The sequence below is a fragment of the Capra hircus genome, assembly GCF_001704415.2.
Source record: "Capra hircus breed San Clemente chromosome X unlocalized genomic scaffold, ASM170441v1, whole genome shotgun sequence".
Classification (NCBI taxonomy): domain Eukaryota; kingdom Metazoa; phylum Chordata; class Mammalia; order Artiodactyla; family Bovidae; genus Capra; species Capra hircus.
The window spans coordinates 36,891,361-36,915,582 of NW_017189517.1; the positions used below are offsets into that span (position 1 = coordinate 36,891,361).

At 38.1% G+C, this 24,222-nt stretch overlaps 1 protein-coding gene across 1 annotated transcript in view; it reads right to left on the reverse strand.

Annotated features, from left to right (window-relative positions):
- The window catches only part of CXHXorf57 (chromosome X CXorf57 homolog), a 97,005-nt gene that overhangs the window by 67,237 nt on the left and 5,546 nt on the right, over positions 1-24,222 (reverse strand). Inside the window, 2 exon segments of the mRNA XM_018044101.1 lie at positions 6,980-7,172; positions 9,019-9,161. Coding sequence (XP_017899590.1) covers positions 6,980-7,172; positions 9,019-9,161 — 336 coding nt within the window.

The following is a 24,222-nucleotide window of genomic DNA, read 5'->3' on the forward strand; positions in this document are numbered from 1 at the left end:
GTCTGTGGGTCAGGTATGACTGGGGCTTTGCCCTATGGCAGAAGTTTCTGGCTTACCCACCTACCAGCTGGTCAGCACCAGTCCTGGGACACCTCCATACCAAGCAGCTGCTGCTGCTGCTAAGTCGCTTCAGTCGTGTCCGACTCTGTGCAACCCCATAGACAGCAGCTCACCAGGCTCCCCCATCCCTGGGATTCTCCAGGCAAGAACACTGGAGTGGGTTGCCATTTCCTTCTCCAAGCAGCTAGACCTGCAGTAACCCAGGTCCACCCACCAGCAGGTTGGCACTAGCCATGGACGCACTCGACAATCCCATCCCTTGCCCAGGGACTGGCTTCCACCTTCCAGTGGCCAGCAGCCTCCATACAAGGTAGGGTCTGGCAGCCAACCAGGCCAGGGGCTGCCCTGCCTACCAGCATGTCCACAGTAGTCATTCACAATAGGAGGGCTCACACAACCCACATAGGAGGCACCCCTAAGCATATAGCCCTGGTGATCCATGCTTATATGGTCAATTAATCCATGACAAAGGAGGCAAGAATGGGGAAAAATAGCCTCTTCAATAAATGACATTGGGAATATTGGACAGCTATATGCAAAAGAATCAAACTGGACTACTTTCTCACACCATATACAAAGATAAAACTCAAAATGGATTAAAGACTTAAATGCAAGACCTGAAACCCTAAAACTTCTGAAAAGAAAACAGAGGCAGTATGCTCTCTGACACTGATCTTAGCATATATTTTTGGATCTGTCTCCTCAGGCACGGGAAATAAAAACAAAAGTAAACAAATGTGACCTTGTCAAACTTTTGCAAAGCAAAGTAAATTATCAACAAAATGAAAAGAGAGCCCATTGAAGGGAGAAGGTATTTACAAACGATAATTCAATAAGGGGTGAATATCTAAAATAGACAAATAATTTATACAAATATTAAAGAAAAAAACTAAATTAAAAGCTGGGAAGAGGACCTAAATAGATATTTATTTTTCTTAGACAACACAAAGATGACCAATGGACAAGAAAAGATGTACAACATCACTAATCATTAGGAAACTGCAAATCAAAACCATAATGAGATACCACCACACACCTGTTAGAATGGTTATCATCATAAAAGACAACAAATGACAGATGTTGGCAGGTATGTAAAGGAAAGGGTACCTTTGTGCACTGTTGGGATTGTAAACTGATGCAGCCCCTATAGACAACAATATAGAGGTTCCTCAAAAAGTTAAAAACAGAACTACCATATGACCCAGCAATTTAACTTCTTGCTATTTACCTGAGAAAACAAAAACACTAATTCAAAAAGGTATATGCACATCAGTGTTCACTGAAGTGTCATTTACAATAATCAAGATATGGAAGCAACCTAAATGTTAATTGACAGACTAATGGATAAAGATATGGTGTGTGTGACACACACACACAGTGGAATATTACTCAGCCATCAAAAATAATGAAATCTTGCTACTTGAAACATGGATGGATCTAGAGGATATTATGCTATGTGAAATAAGCCAGATAGAGAAATATAAATACCATATGGTCTCGCGTATGTGTGGAATCTTAAAATATATTCAACAAGTGAAATAAAAACAGACTCACAGATACACAGACTAAATCAGCTGTTGCCAGGGGTTGGGGGATGAAATAGATGATGGGAATTAAGAGGTACAAACTTGCAGTTATATAATAAGTAAGCCAAGGGGATGTAATATACAAAAGAAGAAGTTATAATAACTTTATAAAAACATTATAATAACTTTCTTTGGGGACAGGTGGTCACTAGACTTACGGTGATCATTTTGTAATGTATGCAAATGTCAAGTCACTATGTAGGACACCTGAAACTAACATACTCTACAGCAATACAGCAACTGTGTTGTGCTGTGCCTAGTTGCTCAGCTGTGTTCTACTCTTTGCAACTCCATGGACTGTAGCCCGCCAGGCTCCTCTGTCCATGGGATTCTCCAGGCAAGAATACTGGAGTGGGTTGCCATGCCTTCCTCTAGGGGATCTTCCCAAACCAGGAATCGAACCAAGGTCTGCTGCATTGCAGGATTCTTTATCATCTGAGCTACTGGGGAAGCCCAAGAATACTGGAGTGGGTAGCCTATCCATTCTCTGGGGGAATTTCCCAACCCAGGACTCAAATGGGGGTCTACTGCATTGCAGGCAGATTCTTTACCAGCTGAGCTACCCAGGAGGCCAATACATCAACTATACCTCAATAAAAAGCTCTTATGCTTTTAATGGATTTTATCTTCTTACTAGGTGGTGCAGTGGTAAAGAACTGACCTGCCAATGCGGGTTTGATCCCTGGGTTGGGAAGATCCCCTGGAGGAGGGTATGGCAACCCACTCCAGTATTCTTGCCTGGAAAATTCCAAGGACAGAGAAGCCTAGCGGGCTAGAGTCCACGGGGTCGCAAAGAATCAAGACACAGCTGAGCATACAGGCACTCACGCATCCCCACATTGGCAAGGGCAGCCTGTACAACATTGAACAGAAATAGTAATAAAAGACCATCAATGGTCCCCATTTTACAAAGGAGTGTTTCAGGACTTCCCCAGTAGTCCAGTCATTAAGACTCTGCCCTTCCGCTACAGAGGGCTCAGGTTCAATCCCTGGTTGGGGAACTAAGATCTAGTATGACACAAGGCATGGCCCCCCAAAAAATTTTGGAGTGTTTCTAAATTTTCCCCTTGAGAGTTGTGTTTGTTTTCATTTTGTTTTGCAAACATCCTTTATCAGTTGTGGAAAGTTCCTTTTCTTGCTATTTTCTTTTTAAAATTTATGAATGTGTGTAAAATTTTAGCAAATGACTTTTAGGGCTCTGCTAGGACAACCTTCTTTAATCTATTAATATAGAAGTGACACTTGTCTATTTTTGTAAGTAAAATCAACTTTGCATTGCTGGAAAACAATACAACTTAGTCACAATGTGTAATCACTTTTTTAAAACATATAACAATTCAGTCTGCTAACCTTCAATTTTGTATATCTGTATATATGTTCATAGCTAAAGGCAGCCTTTAGTTTTCCATATTCATAAAATTCTTATTTGGTTTTGATTATCAAGGTTATATTGGTAGCAAAGAATAAGTCAGAGAGTATAGCTTCTTACTTTATTCTCTGGAAATTTTGGAATGACACATTCCTTCAATGTTTGCTAGAATTTGCCTATACAATGATACCTGCCTGGTGGGTGGGTGGTGGGTGTGTGTGTGATTATTTTAAACTTCTGATTCACTTTAATAGTCATAGAACTATCTGGATTTCTTATTTCTTTAATGTCAATATTTTTCTAAGGATTTGCTATGTAGCAAACAAAGATTAAACCAGAATGAAGATGACTGCTTTCTCATTTTGCCTCTTACCAAACATGTGACTATAAAATTCTCTTTTACCTTTTCATATATGAGTGAAGAAAGTTTATATTACATGGTATTACCTTGCGCTTAGAAAATAGTTTGCATTTTACAAACCACTTTCATAGCCATAGTTACTCAGTTATACTCAAGGTCCCTCCCAACTCTAAAATGCTAGGATTTCAAATGAATTAAAAACTTCCTTCACCCCAAACCCTAAACACTTAAGGTTATTACCTCAATATGTATTATGTAATACAGTCTGAAAATCTCAAGACTTTAAAAGGTTTATCATTTGTGTATGTGAACTGAACACTATTTTGTACAAGATAGGACAGAACAATAAACAAAAAGGCAATATACAAAAATCATACATTGCCAGCAAACATGTCCTTTTTTTACAACAGAAATTTCATCTTCACAAGCTTCCATTTATTTAGTTTCTTTAAAATTACATTAGTTTCTATAACTTACAACGATGTGTGTAAGCATGAAAAAATAAACCAAGCTAAATTACCCCAACGGTTTGTGTTCCAACATCAACACTTAGAAGGCAGTGATAGTATCACAGATCCTTATTTCTGTACTGACCAAACTGGCCCTCATTGCAAACTCTTTCTCATGTATTCTCTCATAATATTTTAACTACCCTGTTCTTATCCCTAACCCTTACTTACGTTTTCTCCAATTCAACCCATTCTCCTACTCTCCAGACCATTCACTCTTTCCTCAACTACATTTCTGTTCCTTTCCTCTCCCCTTCCATTCATCCTTTTTTCTTACCATTTACTGTCAGCAGTCTTTCATGTTCATGTAATTTGTTCATCTTACATATCTGTTATACCCTGTTAGACTAATTATTTTTTTTAATTGGAGGATAACTGTTGTGTTGGTTTCTGCTGTAGAACAACATGAATCAGCTATAAGTATACATATATCCCCTACTTCCCACTCCTTAGGTCATCACAGAGGACCTCGTTGAGCTCCCTGTACTATACAGCAGCTCCCCACTAGCTATCTTTTTCACACAGAGTAATGTATATGTTTCAATGCTACTCTCTTAATTCGTCCTGCCCTCTCCTTCCCCCTGCTGTGTCCACAGGTTCTCTATCTATGTGTTAGATTAATTCTAAGGGTAGAATTCTATATTACTTATCTTTGTGTTCCCTGTGCCGAGCACAGTTTATAGAGCTTTTTTTCCCTTTAAAAGATGATTAATCACACTGAGATTTTTAAAAATCATAGATCAATAGTTTTCAACCCTGGCTGTACATTAGAATCCAACTGAGGAGTTTCAGAGATACAACAATGTGTGGTCCCCTCCTAAAAATAAGTATTAATAATTCATGGTCATGGATCTTTAAAGCTCCCCAAATGATGCTAATGTATCAGTAGTATTGAGATCCACTTATACAAGAACACTAGGCAAACTATGGCTTGTAGATGGCTGCCTGTGTTTTGCAAATAAAAGTTTTACTGTAATACAGCTATGCCCATCCATTGACACGTTATCTTTGGTTTCTTTCACTCAATAAAGACAGAGCTGAGTTGTTGTGAAAGAGACTATACTGCTTATACATCCTATAATATTTACTATTCAGCTATTTATAGAAATAGCTCACTGACCCTTGATGAAGAGGGAAAAAGTCCTGTTACTTATTAAAAAGGTGTGGGATAACAGAGACTGATGCTAACACTGATAAGTAAAATCGTTCTAAAGACTAAAAGGTGCATTTTAAACATGTTCTCATTAAAGTTCCCATTTTAAAAATGATTTCTATATTTGTAATTATTCACTTAAAAGTATAAATAGCTTTGCCTAGTGGGCTGCCGTCTATGGGGTCGCATAGAGTTGGACACGACTGAAGTGACAGCAGCAGCAGCATATCTTAAAAAGAGAGTTTATATTATGAAAATCTGGCCCTATAATTCTATGTAACAGAGGTAGCATAGAGCTCAATTCACTTTCACTGCTATGTTTTAATAACTATTATCTACTGACCACATGCTGTCTATTGTCCCACTTTCCGTATGTTTTTAAGGTTTAGAAGCAGCTATTAGTACAGACTCATTTCTAGATTTGTCCACAGCCACATAGAAACTGTGATTGAAGTTAATTTTCTTTATATCAGAAAACACTGTATTTAGTAAAAAGAACACTAGGTTAGGTGTCAGGAGAACTAGGTTTCAATTTTCACTATGCCAGTGATCAATTATATGACATCAACAAAGTCACTTACCTTATCTGTTATTGACAAAGAAGGTCTCAATTTTTACTAAAAAACAATTTTGTCACTTGGAGATGCATGGTTGTGGGAAAGAATTTATAAATTGGCAGACACAATAATATACGTTTAGAATTAGCTTTCACTACGTTTTCTTAATTAAATATCAACAGCAATCAGTTTATCTTCTCCTATGATAAAGAGTAATGTGATAATGGACTAGTCATACCAAATTAATTAATATCTTGTTCACCCAGCCAGATTGATGTCTACCATCAATAGCCGGTAGACACTAATACAGAATTATACGAAATTGTCCTAAATATATGTTTCAGTAAACAGTGAACAAAGGCTACATTAGCTGAACATTCTTTATGTAATTAACCCTAATAGGTCAGCTAGGGAGTTCAGAATACATAGAAATGCAGGTCCAGTATAAAACTATGACAAAGCAAAAACAGTGCTTAAAACTGTTGACTGATGTGTCCTACAATTTTCAAAAATGGAAATTCAAAGAAGTCATATCCACACCTTAAGCAATCACTTAATATATTAATTCTAATGTTCCCCAAATATTAAGGATGATGCCAAGATATCAATACTGTGATTTTAATACTAATTAGGAAGAGTCCTTTCAAGATTACAATAACTGGCAACATTTGAATACTGATCATAAGTTATATAACATTATTATATCAACTTTAAATTTCCTAGTTTTGATAACTATACTGTGACCTGTGACTGTGTAATAGAATGTTCTTATTCTTAGGAAATAGAGAGTAAAGTATCACCAAAGTGTTTAGAGGTAAAGGGATATGCATATATGATGGCTGCCACTTACTCTCAAATGGTTCAGAGGTGAGATCTATCTATCTATCTATCTATCTATCTATCTATCTATCTAGCTAGCTATCGTGGAGAAATGATAAAGTAAATGTTGCCAACTGCTGAATCTGTGTGAAGGGCATACAGGAGTTCTTTATACTATTCTTTCAACTTCTGTGTAATTTCGAAATTATTTCAAAATAGAATGTTGACAAAAGCCCTTTGAAATGGCACCTTGAAGTAACAAAAACTATATTCAAGTCACTAATTTAATATTTTAATACAAAAATGAAAGAAAAGAAAAATAAGTAAATCCAAAGTGGCACTCATTCATTAATCAATAATAAACATCTCAGATGCTTTTCCTTAATAAATGAATAAATACACTTATTAAGTGATTGCTCAAAATTTTTTTATGGATAAAGGAATTTAAAGGTTTGTCAGGTTCTAACAGCTTCAGTAATTTTTAAGTTCTTTTGACTGATATGGTACTTTGCAAATTTATACAAACAAAATACTGATAAAATAACAAATTCACTGAATACTTAACCCATTGTAGAAATTAGTTTGATCTGTGGATCCACAGGAAGAGGCTGCATCCTGAATGGATAACTCTTTTTAACAGAATAATTTTGAAGCAGAAGAACTAAACCAACATGCAGACTTTTGTACCACTCAGGACACAGGGTATTCCACATAATCACAGACACTGTGCTTGAGCTGCCAGCGACTTCCAAAAAGGTCTAGGAAAAAAAAAGCAAAAGCATATATTTTTACTTAATAAATGCATCTTTGTTACTTTAACCTACATGGTGTTCAAATTTTATTTTTTAAGAATGAGGAAGCAAAATTATAGGAGAACCACTGAATAATTTATGATGTAATATGAGAGACTCTGTAATGATGAAAAGTTATGAATGAAGAACTTTTAGTAATGTGAGAAAATGCTGCTGCTAAGTCACTTCAGTCGTGTCCGACTCTGTGCAGCCCCATAGACAGCAGCCCATCAGGCTTCCACGTCCCTGGGATTCTCCAGGCAAGAACACTGGAGTGGGTTGCCATTCCTTTCTCCACTGCGTGAAAGTGAAAAGTGAAAGTGAAGTCGGTCAGTCGTGTCTGACTCATAGAGACCTCATGGACTGCAGCTCACCAGGCTCCTCTATCCATGGGATTTTCCAGGCAAGATTACTGGAGTGGGGTGCCACTGCCTTCTCCAATGATATATGACATAGTTATACGTAATATATGATAGGGGACTTCCATAGGGGCTCAGCGATAAAGAATCCACCCGCCAGCGCAGAAGACATGGGTTTGATCCCTGGGTCGTGAATATCCCCTGGTGAAGGAAGTGGCAACACACTCCAGTATTCTTGCCTAGGAAATCCCATGGACAGAGTAGGCTGGCAGGCCATAGTTCATGGGATCACAAAGAGTTGGACATGACTTGGTAACTAAACGACAACAAATACATGATAGGAATGCATATATGCATAGATGTGGTATACATGACATAGACATGCTATCACAGACATATGCATATATGAGATACATACATGTATGTATATATATGATCTATACATACAAAACGGGGGAATAAAACATACTAATATTAACAGTGATTCTCACTGAGTGGTAGGATTTGGGTTGATATCATTTATCAGCTTTATATATCTTTATACACTTTGCAAATTCCCTAGAAGTATGTATAACTTTTATTATAAAAGCTTAGCAAAGCACTCAAAATAATTTTTGATAATGTGGAAATACAGTAAAATGTTAAGTTTAAAAAAAATGGGACAGAAATCAGCATCATATGCACAGTCAAGATAACAGAGAAGTGTCAGATAGATTTGACAATTAAGGTCTCTATAGTGAGTGACCAGCTGAAGAAAAGAGCCAAATTAATTGTGTTGAGAAGTGAACAGGAGGCAAGGCAGTGAAAACAACTAGTGTAGACTACTTCAAGGAGCTTGCCAGAAGGAGAGAGAGAATACAGGTGTCCTGACGTCAAAGATTGTTTTCCTTTTTTAAAATGGAAAATTATACTCTATATGTGGGCTTCCATGGTGGCTCAGGGGTAAAGAATCTGGCTGCAGTATAGGAGATGCAGGCAACACAGGTTTGATCTCTGGGTCAAGAAGATCTCATGGAGGAAAGCATGACAACCCATTCCAGTATTCTTACTAGGAAAATTTCGTGGACAGAGGACTACAGCCCATGGGATTGCGAAGAGTTGGACACAACTGAAGCAACTGAGCATGTGCACAGAGACTATATATTACTAATATTTATATGCTGGTATAGAAATCTCAGTAAAAAAGGAAAACATTGAAGATCCAGAAAAAGGTGTGAAGGAGACTAGCTGGATCAAGGAAACTAAAGAGCACTAATACAGAAATAATTCCTTTTTGTATAAGAAACTATATAGAAAAATACCTTGAAACATATATTTATGTTCATTATTTACATTACTAAGTTGAACTTTTAACATGTTATTTCAACATAAATTATCCCAATGAAGATATCAGGTCTGCAAGTTATAATTTATGATTGATAAATTAACATATAACACCTTATCACAATTCATACTTGGTATGGCTCAATCATCTTTTTATCGGGTTTTCCATAGTATCGCAGTCTTGATTTATATAAGATTCTCACAAGAAATGGAGGAAAATTCTTTGTATTAGACCACATCATCTCAAGGTGAGAAAGGGAAATTATTTTGGTATCTAGAATACAAAAAAGAAAAAATGTTATAGTAATTTTAAAATTCTATTTTATTAGTTAAAAATGGTACCCAGATCAGACCCAAATCAACTCCTTCTCACAAGCTAAGCCAGTCTATATACTTCTCACATACAAAACTTAGCAATAAAAAATAACCTTAATAATAATGGTTAAATACATAATATATATGTGTCAGTTCAGTTCAGTCTCTCAGTCGTATCTGACTCTGCGACCCCATGAATCACAGCACGCCAGGCTTCCCTGTCCATCACCATCTCCCGGAGTTCACTCAGACTCATGTCCATCCAGTCAGTGATGCCATCCAGCCATCTCATCCTCTGTGTCCCCTTCTCCTCCTGCCCCCAATCCCTCCCAGCATCAGAGTTTTTTCCAGTGAGTCAACTCTTCTCATGAGGTGGCCAAAGTACTGGAGTTTCAGCTTTAGCATCAGCTCTTCCAATGAATATTCAGGACTGATTTCCTTTAGGACGGACTGGTTGGATCTCCTTGCAGTCCAAGGGACTCTCAAGAGTCTTCTCCAACACCACAGTTCAAAAGCATCAATTCTTCGGCGCTCAGCCTTCTTCACAGTCCAACTCTCACATCCATACATGACCACTGGAAAAACCATAGCCTTAACTAGACAGACCTTAGTTGGCAAAGTAATGTCTCTGCTTCTGAATATGCTATCTAGGTTGGTCATAACTTTTCTTCCAAGGAGTAAGCGTCTTTTAATTTCATGGCTGCAGTCACAATCTGCAGTGATTCTGGAGCCCAAAAAAATAAAGTCTGACACTGTTTCCACTGTTTCCCCATCTATTTCCCATGAAGTGATGGGACCAGATGCCATGATCTTCGTTTTCTGAATATTGAGCTTTAGGCCAACTTTTTCGCTCTCCTCTTTCACTTTCATCAAGAGGCTTTTTAGCTCCTCTTCACTTTCTGCCATAAGGGTGGTGTCATCTGCATATCTGAGGTTATTGATATTTCTCCCGGCAATCTTGATTCCAGCTTGTGTTTCTTCCAGTCCAGCGTTTCTCATGATATACTCTGCATATAAGTTAAATAAGCAGGGTGACAATACACACACACATACACATACCCATGATTTACTATGTGACTGGAATATAGGTAAATACCTATGTTAACTGACACATTTAGATGGAATTGTCCATCTATAATACTCTCTATTTTGTCAAACTGTGTAATTACTTCCTGGAAGACTTGGATCAAAACTTACCTTCCTTAAGAAAAAACTCAACACCATGGAATATTTTCCCACTACTAAGCACTTACACATTTAATTTATAGAATTTTCATGATATATTTTTTTATTGCCCCCACCTTACTCTCATATGTGTAAGTTCAATTTTCCCCAAACATTCCAGACATGGTCCTGTATCAGGGCCTTTGCACTTGCTGTTCCCTGGGTCTGGAATGTCTTTCTCTTAGATATCTGAGTGACATTTTCTCCTTCAAGTTTTGCTCAAAGGTCACTTTCTTAGTGATGCTAGCTCTAACCCCCCTCCATAGAAAACTAATCCCCTTACTAATCTCTATTACATTTTATTTTTCTACATACCAATAGCACTTATTACATTTTTATATGCCATATAATTTACTTGGAAATGTTTTAATCTCCAAGCCTGTTGGTAAGTGCCAAAACTGTTTAAAAGCTATTCATCATCTTTAAAAGATTAATTTGTATTTCTAATTTTATTCTTCTTTGGGCTAAGAGGGATTCCATCTGCAATTTTCTCCACATTTTTCTCTCATAGCCTACAGTCCCAGCTTTTAAAACCTGAACTGGTATTTGTTCAAACATTTCATTTATTTCTCTAAGGCATCCTCCACTTCCATTTTTATTTATATAATGCATCACCAACTCAACTTTGGTATTAAAAGTATTCTCATAATTTGTTTTCAGTAAGAGTTTAAATTGTCTTTTATAATTACAACACTACCATTAATACCCACCCCATTTTCAGTATTAGGTATCTTGTATAAATTTCCCTTCAGATTCTCCCAAACATTACTAGTCCAGGATCACAGAGACTAGTATTTGATATGACACAATTAAGTAATTTCCTTTTTAATATGGTGAAGCAAATTGTACCTCACTTCTGAATTACCTACAGTGTATGTGGAACACTCTTGACCAATGAAGGCACATACACCTCCTTTACAAGTGGAATAACTTCAAAAGCTACACACTTTTATAAAACCAGAGTTGTAAGAGCTACTATTTCTGCTACAGTTGAGTCCAGACAGCCATGATGACATCTGTCTGGAGAACATTTTCCCAGATTGGGTAAAAACAACAACAAAAAAACCTCATTAACTTCATAGAATATACATATCTCTAAAATCTAAAAAGAAATTACAAGTTAAAAAGAAATTACATAGACAATGGGGAATCCATGTAAATTCATAGAAATAAGAAAGTGGATTCTTTATCAAAAGAAAGAATGAAAATAATAGATTACATATTCAATATAAAAATTAATAAACAATGCAATAGTTTTTCTCAAACTTGGTGGTCCCAGGACCCCTTTATAGTCTTAAGAAATTACTGAAGACCTCAATAAGCTTCTGTTTATGTGGGTAATATTTACCAATACTTACCATATTACATAGTAAAACTAAGAAATAAAAATATTTAATTAATTCTTTTAAAACAAAAACAATAAATCTGTTATACATAGTAAAAAGATGTATTTTTGAAAAATGAGTACATTGTTCAAAATCAAAAATGTACTGGGAAGAGTGGTATTGTTTTACATTTCTGCAGATCTCTTTAGTATCTAGCTTAAAAGAATACAGCTGGATAAATAATATTTTCTTGGGCATTTATTCAGTCTGTTTCAATGTCCTTGACATGCAGCCTCTGGAAAACTCCACTCTATACTTCAGAAGGAGAGTTTAAAAAAAGAAAATAAAGCCTTAATATTATTATTACATTGAGAACCACTTCAAAAGAATAAGTCTAAGGAATATAAAGAAGAATAAAGATAAAAACCGAAAATAATGAATTAGAAAACAGTATGACTGGTAAGTCCAATTCCCTGGAAAAATTAATAAAAAAGTAAAACCTTATAAGTGCAATCAGGAAGAAAGCAAACAAAAAGATAACACCCAGAATGTGATCACCTATAAACATAGAGAAAATAATTTTAAAGATTATATGATTATATAGCACTAAACATGAAAACAGCAATGAAATTGATAGTCTTCTAGAAACATATGAATTACCAATATTGTTGCCCTAAGGAACAGAAGAACACTGGAACAGATCAATAACCATGGAAGAAAATGAAAATGTTCCTAATAATGACCTTCCAAACTGGACCAGATTCACATGGTTAACAATTTTCAAAGAATAGCTTTCTCTTCAGTTGTTCTAGAGCACAGTAAGTATAAAAATTGTACCAATTCATTTGATAAACTTAGATAAATCTTAAAAATTATAACAAATAGTAAAAAAGAGAACTAAAAATCCCAAACATTTATGATGGCAAAAATCCTAAATCAAATACTTTAAAATCCAATGTAGCAGTATGCCAAAATGCATCATAATTAACTAGAGTCCTAAACATCTTGTGCAGGAGAATATTAAAAACTCTAAATAATTCTGGAGATTGACATAAAATGCAAGTTCAAATAATTATGCTAAAACACTGAAGAGAATAAAAATATATTACTCCTAAATCACTAAGATAAAAATGTTTTCAAATAGTTAAAAAAAATAATGCATGGACAAGATAGAAGATGGTGGAGGAATAAGACGGGGAGACCACTTTCTCCCCCACAAATTCATCAAAAGAACATTTGAACGATGAGTAAATGCCACAAAACTTCTGAATGCTGGCAGAGGACATCAGGAACCCAGAAAAGCAGCCAATTGTCTTCAAAAGGAGGTAGGAAAAAATATAAAAGACAAAAAGAGAGACAAAAGAGGTAGGGATGGAGCTCTGTCCTGGGAAGGGAGTCTTAAAAGAGAGAAGTTTCCAAACACCAGGAAACACTCTCACTGCTGAGTCTGTGTGAGCCTTGGAACCACAGAGGGCAACATAACCGGGAGGAAAAATAAATAAATTAAACCCCACAGATTACATGCCCACGGTAACTCCCCCAGCGGAGTAGCAGTGCAGATGCCTGCACCCGCCACTAGCAAGCAGGGGCTGGGCAGCGAGGCGCGGGCTGCACTGCTTAGAGAACGGACCAGGCCTGAATGCCCCGAGGGCAATCTGAGGGAACTAACTTGGGCTAGCAAACCAGACTGCGGGATAGCTACCACGGGAAAAGCCCTAACCTAAGACACCGCCAGGCCCGCGCACAGAACAAAGGACTGACTAGAGCTACGTGAAGAGCCCTAACCTAAGACACCGTCAGGCCCGATCACAGAACAAAGGACTGAGCAGAGCTAGGCGGCTGCAGACCATCCCCCTATGGTGACAGGCAGGCGAGGGCAGCCAGAGCCGGAAGGGGGCAATTGCAGCCCCAGAGAGGCATTATCTACCAAACTGCAAGCAGGCTTCATCGCTAACTAAGACTTCTTGGGGTTCTGGACGGTCAACATCCGCCTGAGAAGGTGCGCCGGTTGCACCCCCAGAAAACCGAGCGGCAGGGACAGGGGAGGTGATAAGTCGCAGCGACTGTGCTCGCCAAACATCTGGTCACCTGAGCTGCTCGGACCTGGGAAGGGCACAAAACACAGGCCCAACCAAGTCCGTGTCTCTGAGGACCACCCAGGTGCCTGAACCTGAGCGGCTTAGACCTGGGAAGTGCATACAACGCAGGGCTGGCCTCGGACAGTTCCCGGCAGAGCAACCTAGAGCCTAAGCAGTGTGGGCAGGGAGGGCACACAAGCCGTGAGTGGGGGCAGGCCCAGTGTGGCCGAGACACTGCGAACACACGCCAGTGTTACTTGTTTGCAGCATCCCTCCCTCCCCACACTGCCACTTAACAAGTGAGCCTAAAAAAGTGTCCACCACCGCCCCCCTTGTGTCAGGGCGGAAATCAGACACTGAAGAGACCAGCAAACAGAAGGTAAAACAGAGGGAACCTCCTTGGAAGTGACAGGTGCAATAGATTAAAACCCTGTAGTTAGTACTGACTGCGTAGGAAGGGGCCTATAGATCTTGAGAAATATAAGCTGGACCAAGGAACTATCCAAAAATGAACTGATCCCACACTACCCACAACACCACCAGAGAAAATCCTAGATATACTTTTACTATTTTTATTATCATTCTTTACTTTTTTTAAAAATTTTAAGTCCTCTATTACTCTTTTAATTTTAATTTTTATAACCTACTATTACTTTGCAAAAAAAAGAGAGACCCTATTTTTTAAAGCAAACTTCATATATATATATATTTTATAATGTTTGTGACTTTTTTTTCTTTAATATTGTATTGTTTGAAAATCCAACCTCTACTTTAGATTTTTAATCTTTGCTTTTTGGTATTGGTTATCAATTCTGTACCTTTAAGAACCCAATCTTCAGTACCCATTTTTACTTGAGAGCAAGATTACTGGCTTGACTGCTCTCTCCCCCTTTGGACTCTCCTTTTTCTCCACCAGGTCGCCTCTATCTCCCCTCTCCCCCTTCTCTTCTATACCCAACTCTGTGAATCTCTCTCTCTCTCTGTGTTCCCAATGGTGGAGAACACTTAGAGAACTGATTACTGGCTGGATCTGTCTCTCTCCTTTTTGATTCCCCTCTTTATCCTCCTGGTCACCTCTGTCTTGTTCCTCCCTCTTCTCTTCTCTGTATAACTCCGTGAACATCTCTGAGCAGTCCAGACTGCGGAGCGCACATAAGGAAGTGATTATTGGCTAGCTTCCTCTCTCCTCTTTTCATTCCACCTCATCTCATTCGGGTCACCTATAACTCCCTCCTCCCTCTTCTCTTCTCCATGTAACTCTGCAAACCTCTCTGGGTGTCCCTCACTGTGGAGAAACTTTTCACTTTAACCTAGATATTTTATCAAAGGTGCTGTATATATGGAGAAGTCTTGAGGCTACTATAAAAATAAGACTGAAAACCAGAAGCAGGAGGCTTAAGTCCAAATCCTGAGAACACCAGAGAACTCTTGACTCCAGGGAACATTAATTGACAGGAGCTCATCAAACACCTCCCTACCTACACTGAAACCAAGCATCACCCAAGTGCCAATAAGTTCCAGAGCAAGACATACCACACAAATTCTCCAGCAACACAGGAACACAGCCCTGAGCTTCAATATACTGCTGCTGCTGCTGCTAAGTCGCTTCAGTCATGTCCGACTCTGTGCGACCCCACAGACGGCAGCCCACCAGGCTCCCCCGTACCTGGGATTCCAAGGCAAGAAAACTGGAGTGGGTTGCCATTGCCTTCTCCAGAGCTTCAATATACAGGCTGCCCAAACCCATTCACATCTCATAACTCATTACTGGACACTTCGTTGCACTCCAGAGAGAAGAAATCTAGCTCCACCCACCAGAACACCAACACAAGCTTCCTTAACCAGGAAACATTGACAAGACACCCGTACAACCCCACACACAGCGAGGAAACTCCATAATAAGAAAAACTCCACAAACTGCCACAATACAGAAAGGCCACCCCAAACACAGCCATAGAAACAAGATGAAGAGACAGAGGAATACCCAGCAGGTAAAGGAATGGGATAAATGGCCACCAAACCAAACAAAAGAGGAAGAGATAGAGAATCTACATGAGAAAGAATTCCAAATAATGGTAGTGAAAATGATCCAAAATCTTGAAACAAAATGGAATCACAGATAAACAGCCTGGAGACAAGGATTGAGAAGATGCAAGAAAGGTTTAACAAGGACCTAGAAGAAATTAAAAACCAGTCAATATATAATGAATAATGCAACAAATGAGATCAAAAACACTCTGGAGGGAACAAATAGTAGAATAACGGAGGCAGAAGAGAGGATTAGTGAAGCAGAAGATAGAATGGTAGAAATAAATGAATCAGAGAGGAAAAAAGAAAAACGAATTAAAACAAATGAGGACAACCTCAGAGACCTCTGGGACAATGTTAAATGCCCCAACATTTGAATCATAGGAGTCCCAGAAGAAGAAGATAAAAAGAAAGACCATGAGAAAATACTTGAGGAGATAATAGTTGAAAACGTCCCTAAAATGGGGAAGGAAATAATCACCCAAGTCCAAGAAACCCAGAGAGTCCCAAACAGGATAAACCCAAGGCGATACACCCCAAGACACATATTAATCAAAGTAACAAAGATCAAACACAAGGAACAAATATTAAAAGCAGCAAGGGAAAAACAACAAATAACACACAAGGGGATTCCCATAAGGATAACAGCTGGTCTTTCAATAGAAACTCTTCAGGCCAGGAGGGAATGGCAGGACATACTTAAAGTGATGAAAGAAAATAACCTGCAGCCCAGATTACTGTACCCAGCAAGGATCTCATTCAAATATGAAGGAGAAATCAAAAGCTTTACAGACAAGCAAAAGCTGAGAGAATTCAGCACCACCAAACCAGCTTTCCAACAAATGCTAAAGCATATTCTCTAGACGGGAAACACAAAAAGGGTGTATAAACTCGAACCCAAAACAATAAAGTAAATGGCAACGTGATCATACTTATCAATTATTACCTTAAATGTAAATGGGTTGAATGCCCCAACCAAAAGACAAAGACTGGCTGAATGGATACAAATACAAGACTCCTATATATGTTGTCTACAAGAGACCCACCTCAAAACAAGGGACACATACAGACTGAAAGTGAAGGGCTGGAAAAAGATATTCCATGAAAATAGAGACCAAAAGAAAGCAGGAGTAGCAATACTCATATCAGATAAAATAGACTTTAGAGCAAAGGCTGTGAAAAGAGACAAAGAAGGACACTACATACTGATCAAAGGATCAATCCTAGAAGAAGATATAACAATTATAAATATATATGCACCCAACATAAGAGCACCGCAATATGTAAGACAAATGATAACAAGTATGAAAGGGGAAATTAACAATAACACAATAATAGTGGGAGACTTTAATACCCCACTCACACCTATGGACAGATCAACTAAACAGAAGATTAACAGGGAAACACAAACATTAAGTGATACAATAGACCAGGTAGACCTAATTGATATCTATAAGACATTTCACCCCAAAACAATGAATTTCACCTTTTTCTCAAGCTCACACGGAACCTTCTCCAGGATAGATCACATCCTGGGCCATAAATCTAGCCTTGGTAAATTCAAAAACATTGAAATCATTCCAAGCATCTTTTCTGACCACAATGCAGTAAGATTAGATCTCAATTACAGGAGAAAAACTATTAAAAATTCCAACATACGGAGGCTGAACAACACGCTGCTGAATAACCAACAAATCACAGAAGAAATCAAAAAAGCAATCAAAATATGCATAGAAATGAATGAAAATGAAAACACAACAACCCCAAACCTATGGGACACTATAAAAGCAGTGCTAAGGGGAAAGTTCATAGCAACACAGGCATACCTCAAGAAACAAGAAAAAAGTCAACTAAATAACCTAACTCTACACCTAAGGCAACTAGAAAAGGAAGAAAAGGAGAATCCCAGGGTTAGTAGAAGGAAAGAAATCTGAAAAATTAGGGCAGAAATAAATGCAAAAGAAACAAAAGAGACCATAGCAAAAATCAACAAAACCAAAAGCTGGTTCTTTGACAGGATAAATAAAATTGACAAACCATTAGCCAGACTCATCAAGAAACAAAGGGAGAAAAATCAAATCAATAAAATTAGAAATGAAAATGGAGAGATCACAACAGACAACACAGAAATACAAAGGATTATAAGAGACTACTGTCAGCAATTATATGCCAATAAAATGGACAACTTGAATGAAATGGACAAATTCTTAGAAAAGTACAACTTTCCAAAACTGAACCAGGAAGAAACAGAAAATCTTAACAGATTCATCAAAAGCACAGAAATTGAAATTGTAATCAGAAATCTTCCAGCAAACAAAAGCCCAGGTCCAGATGGCTTCACAGATGAATTCTACCAAAACTTTAGAGAAGAGCTAACACCTATCCTACTCAAACTCTTCCAGAAAACTGTAGAGGAAGGTAAACTTCCAAACTCATTCTATGAGGCCACCATCACCCTAATACCAAAACCTGACAAAGATGCCACAAAAAAGAGAAAACTACAGGCCAATATCACTGATGAATATAGATGTAAAAATCCTTAACAAAATTCTAGCAATCAGAATCCAACAACACATTAAGAAGATCATCCACCATGACCAAGTGGGCTTTATCCCAGGGATGCAAGGATTCTTCAATACCCACAAATCAATCAATGTAATACACCACATTAACAAATTGAAAAATAAAAGCCATATGATTATCTCAATAGATACAGAGAAAGCCTTTGACAAAATTCAACATCCATTAACGATAAAAAAAAAAAAACTCTCCAGAAAGCAGGAATAGAAGGAACATACCTCAACATAATAAAAGCTATATATGACAAACCCACAGCAAACATTATCCTCAATGGTGAAAAATTGAAATTATTCCCCCTAAAGTCGGGAACAAGACAAGGGTGCCCACTTTCACCACTACCATTCAACATAGTTTTGGACGTTTTGGCCACAGAAGTCAGAGCAGGAAAAGAAAAAAAAGGAATCCAGATTTGAAAAGAAGTAAAACTCTCACTGTTTGCAGATGATATGATCCTCTACATAGAAAACCCTAAAGACTCCACCAGAAAATTACTAGAGCTAATCAATTAATATAGTTAAGTTGCGGGATATAAAATCAACACACAGAAATTGCTTGCATTCTTATATGCTAATAATGAAAAAATAGAGAAATTAAGCAAACAATCCCATTCACCATTGCAACAAAAGAATAAAATACTTAGGAATATATCTACCTAAAGAAAATAAAGACGTATATATAGAAAACTATAAAACACTGGTGAAAGAAATCAAAGAGGACACTAATAGATGGAGAAATATACCATGTTCATGGATCAGAAGAATCAATATAGTGAAAATGAGTATACTACTCAAAGCAATCTATAGATTCAATGCAATCCCTATCAAGCTACCAACGGTATTTTTCACAGAGCTAAAACAAATAATTTCACAATTTGTATGGAAATACAAAAAACTTCAAATAGCCAAAGCAATCTTGAGAAAGAAGAATGGAACTGGAGGAATCAACCTGCCTGACTTCAGGCTCTACTACAAGGCCACAGTCATCAAGACAGTATGGTACTGGCACAAAGACAGAAATATAGATCAATGGAACAAAAGAGAAACCCCAGAGAGAAATTCATGCACCTATGGACACTTTATCTTTGACAAAGGAGGTTCAGTTCAGTTCAGTTCATTTCAGTCACTCAGCCATGTCTGACTCTTTGCAACCCCATGAATCGCAGCACGCTAGGCCTCCCTGTCCATCACCAACACCCAGAGTTCATTCAGACTCGTGTACATCAAGTCCGTGATGCCATCCAGCCATCTCATCCTCTGTCGTCCCCTTCTCCTCCTGCCCCCAATCCCTCCCACCATCAGAGTCTTTTCCAATGAGTCAACTCTTCACATGAGGTGGCCAAAGTACTGGAGTTTCAGCTTCAGCATCATTCCTTCCAAAGAAATCCCAGGACTGATTTCCTTTAGGATGGACTGGTTGGATTTCCTTGCAGTCCAAGGGACTCTCAAGAGTCTTCTCTAACACCACAGTTCAAAAGCATCAATTCTTCGGCACTCAGCCTTCTTCACAGTCCAACTCTCACATCCATACATGACTACTGGAAAAACCATAGCCTTGACTAGACGGACCTTAGTTGGCAAAGTAATGTCTCTGCTTTAGAATATGCTATCTAGTTTGGTCATAACTTTTCTTCCAAGGAGAAAGCGTCTTTTAATTTCATGGCTGCAGTCACCATCTGCAGTGATTTTGGAGCCCCCCCAAAAATAAAAGTCTGACACTGTTTCCACTGTTTTCCCATCTATTTCCCATGAAGTGATGGGACCAGATGCAGAGAAAAGACAATCTCTTTAACAAGTGGTGCTGGGAAAACTGGTCAACCACTTGTAAAAGAATCAAACTAGAACACTTTCTAACAGCATATACAAAAATAAACTCAAAATGGATTAAAGATCTAAATGTAAGGCCAGAAACTATGAAACTCCTAGAGGAGAACATCGGCAAAATACTCTCCAACATGAATCACAGCAGGATCCTCTATGACCCACCTCCGAGAATAGTGGAAATACAAGCAAAAACAAACAAATGGGACCTAATTAAAATTAGAAGCTTTTTCTCAACAAAGGAAACTCTAAGCAAGGTGAAAAGACAGCCTTTAGAACGGGAGAAAATAATAGCAAATGAATCAACTGACAAAAAACTAATCTCAAAAATATATAAGTGACTCCTGCAGTTCAATCCCAGAAAAATAAACAACTGAATCAAAAAAATGGGCCAAAGAACTAAATAGACATTTCTCCAAAGAAGATTTACAGATGGCTAACAAACACATGAAAAGATGCTCAACATCACTCATTATCAGAGAAATGCAAATCAAAACCACAATGAGGTACCATCTCATGCCAGTCAGCATGGCTGCTATCCAAAAGTCTACAAGCAATAAATGCTGGAGAGGGTGTGGAGAAAAGGGAATCCTCTTACACTGTTGGTGGGAATGCAAACTAGTACAGCCACTATGGAGAACAGTGTGGAGATTCCTTAAAAAACTGGAAATAGAACTGCCTTATGACCCAGCAATCCCACTTCTGGGCATACACACCGAGGAAACCAGAATTGAAAGAGACATGTGTACCCCAATGTCCATCGCAGCACTGTTTATAATAGCCAGGACATGGAAGCAACCTAGATGTCCATCAGCAGATGAATGGATAAGAAAGCTGGGGTACATATACACAATGGAGTATTACTCAGCCATTAAAAAGAATGCATTTGAATCAGTTCTAATGAGGTGGATGAAACTGGAGCAGTAAGCCAGAAAGCAAAACACCAATACAGTATACTAATGCATATATATGGAATCTAGAAAGATGGTAACGATAACTCTGTATGTGAGACAGCAAAAGAGACACAGATGTATAGAACAGTCTTTTGGACTCTGTGGGAGAGGGCGAGGGTGGGATGATTTGGGAGAATGACACTGAAACATGTCTAATATTATATGTGAAACGAATCAGCAGTCCAGGTTCAATGCATGATACAGGATGCTTGAGGATGGTGCACTGGGATGACCCAGAGGGATGGGATGGGGAGGGAGGTGGGGGGGGGTTCAGGATGGGGAACACATGTACACCCATGGCAGATTCATGTTGATGTATGGCAAAACCAATACAATACTGTAAAGTAATTAGCCTCCAATTAAAATAAATAAATTTATAAAAAAATAATGCACAGCATATAATAAAGTAGGACTGCAAGAATAAGTATAAACATCATTAATTACATAAAATTTAACTTGATTAACTTCATCTCTTGAAAGAAAAAGAATTTGTTTGGGTAAAAAAGAAAAAGCTTAGCTATACAGAGAAACCTAAAACAAGTCTGATTTGAGAGAACAGTATTGAAACTTGTATATTATCATATGTGAAATAGATCACCAGTCCACGTTTGATGCATGAGGCAGGGTGGTCAGGGCTGGTGCATGGGTATGACCCTGAGAGATGGGATGGGAGGGAGGTGGGAGGCAGGGTCAGGATGGGGAACACACGTACACCAACGCCTGATTCATGTGAATATATGGCAAAAACCATTTTTTAAAAAATGGAAATAAAGTGATGAGCAAAGAAATTTACACTAAGCCAGTGGTTATCAAAATTGGCCTTTGCACCAGCAGAATCAATGTGTTACAAATGTAAATTCTAGGGCAGATGTACTGAGAATCATAAACTGGTGGCAGGATCCAGCAATCTGAATTTCTGAGGTCTTATGGCTTCTCTCATAGCCAGTTGGTAAAGAATCCACCTGCAGTGCAGAAGACCCAGGTTCTGCAGCCAGAAGATCTGCTGGAGAAGGGATAGGCTACCCACTCCAGTATTCTTGGGCTTCCCTTGTGGCTCAGCTGGTAAAGAATCCTGTTGTAAAGCAGGAGACCTGGGTTCGATCCCTAGGTTGAGAAGATCCCCTGGAGACGGGAAAAGTTACCCACTCCAGTATTCTGGCCTGAAGATTTCCATGGACTGTGGTCCATAGGGTCGCAGAGTCGGACACGACTGAGCAACTTTCACTTTTACTTTGAGGTGATGTGGATGCCCACTCAGGTTTGAGAATCATGGCTTTAAATGCTAAAAGACCATGGAAGTGGTAAACAGTACTATTAGATAAAATATAATTTGAGGCAAAAAGGGACTAAGAGAAATTCTATGTTGTTAGGAGTAAAATTCACCAAGATATACTCATTATGAAACTTTGCATATTACGGAAAGATCTAAACCTAAAACTTTTAGAAATACAAGCAGAAATGAACAAGATCACCTTCATAAAGAGAAGTCAATATTCCTCTCAAAGAAATGGGCAAATAAAATAGATTTTAAAATAAGGATATGGAATGTTTTAATGAAAAAAATTTAAAACCTGGTATAACAAGGAACTGCATAGCTAATCAGTAAACTTTTTCTAAACTTTTCAGGGTAAACAGAAACTCAAATTTAAAATCAGAAAATATGAGTAATGAGTAATAATAAAATCTCTATACTTCAAAACCTGGGGTATACAGCAAAAACAGTAACTGTGTGAAGTTTCAGAACTGTTACAGCTTTTGGAAGAAATAAAGAAGGGAATAAATAAACCAAGCATTCAACTCTAGAAGGAAGTACCAAAAATAAAAATTAAAAAATGAACAAAGGATGTAAAAATAATTAAAGATGATAGTACAACTAAAGTAGAAACATCTCCCTGATACAGACTTTTAATTAGTAAAGCTAAAAGTCTTATGTTTGAATAACAAGAAAGTAGACAAACCTCTGCCAAGGCTGATCACGAAAAAGGGTGAAGACTTGATCATTAGGAACATATCAGGGGATGTAACTGACAAGATAGAGATTAAAACATGTAGATTATGTACAGCTCTGAGATTTAGGTGAAATGAGATTTCCTAGTGAAATGTAAATTCTCAAAAATGCACTCAAAAGAAGCGTTACTGGTTTTACTACTTTCTCACAAATTGATAAGAAAATCATTTTCCGAACTCCCAATGCTCACCCAAGGTCCCAGATTCAAATAGTTTTGGGGGTAAATTCCACCAAACCTTCAAAGAACACATTATTTCTCTAAGCTCAGAAAAACAGGCAAGCTTCCTAACTCATTCTTTAGACTAATATTAATTAATCTGGTATCAAAATTGAACTGAAATAGTACTTTCCTAAAATATAACAGAACTTATGGATCAAATTCACTTGAATATATAGATATAACAATGACAAGCATGACCAAGTAGAAACAGTAGTGGTTCAACATCAGAAAACCTATGAATGTAATCTATTTCATTCATTCCTTTATTCAATGAACACTTCTCAACTGCCTACTATGTGCCACACATTTTCTTGCCTATAAAATAGACCACAGCAGTGAAAAAACAAAACAAAACAAAACAAAACAAAGCATGAGTGCTTACCCCCAAGGATCTTATAAATTAGAGGGAGGAGAAAGAAAACAAAATAATTTCTGAGTGTCATCAATTCTGTTGCAGTGGTGTAATAACAATAAAGTGTTAGTCCCTCAGTCGTGTCTCGCTCTTTGTGACACCATGGACTGTAGCCCTCCAGGTTCCTCTGTCCACGGGATTCTCCAGGCAAGAATATTGGAGTCGGTAACCATTTCCTTCTCCAGAGGATCTTCCCGAACCAGGCGCTGAACCCGGGTCTCTTGCATCTCCCGCGTTGCAGGCAGACTCTTTACTTTCCCTGGTGGCTCAGATGGTAAAAAGTCCACCTGCAATGCACAAGACCCAGGTTCGATCCCTAGGTCAGGAAGACCCCCTGGAGAAGGAAATGGCTACCGACCCCAGTATTCTTGCCTG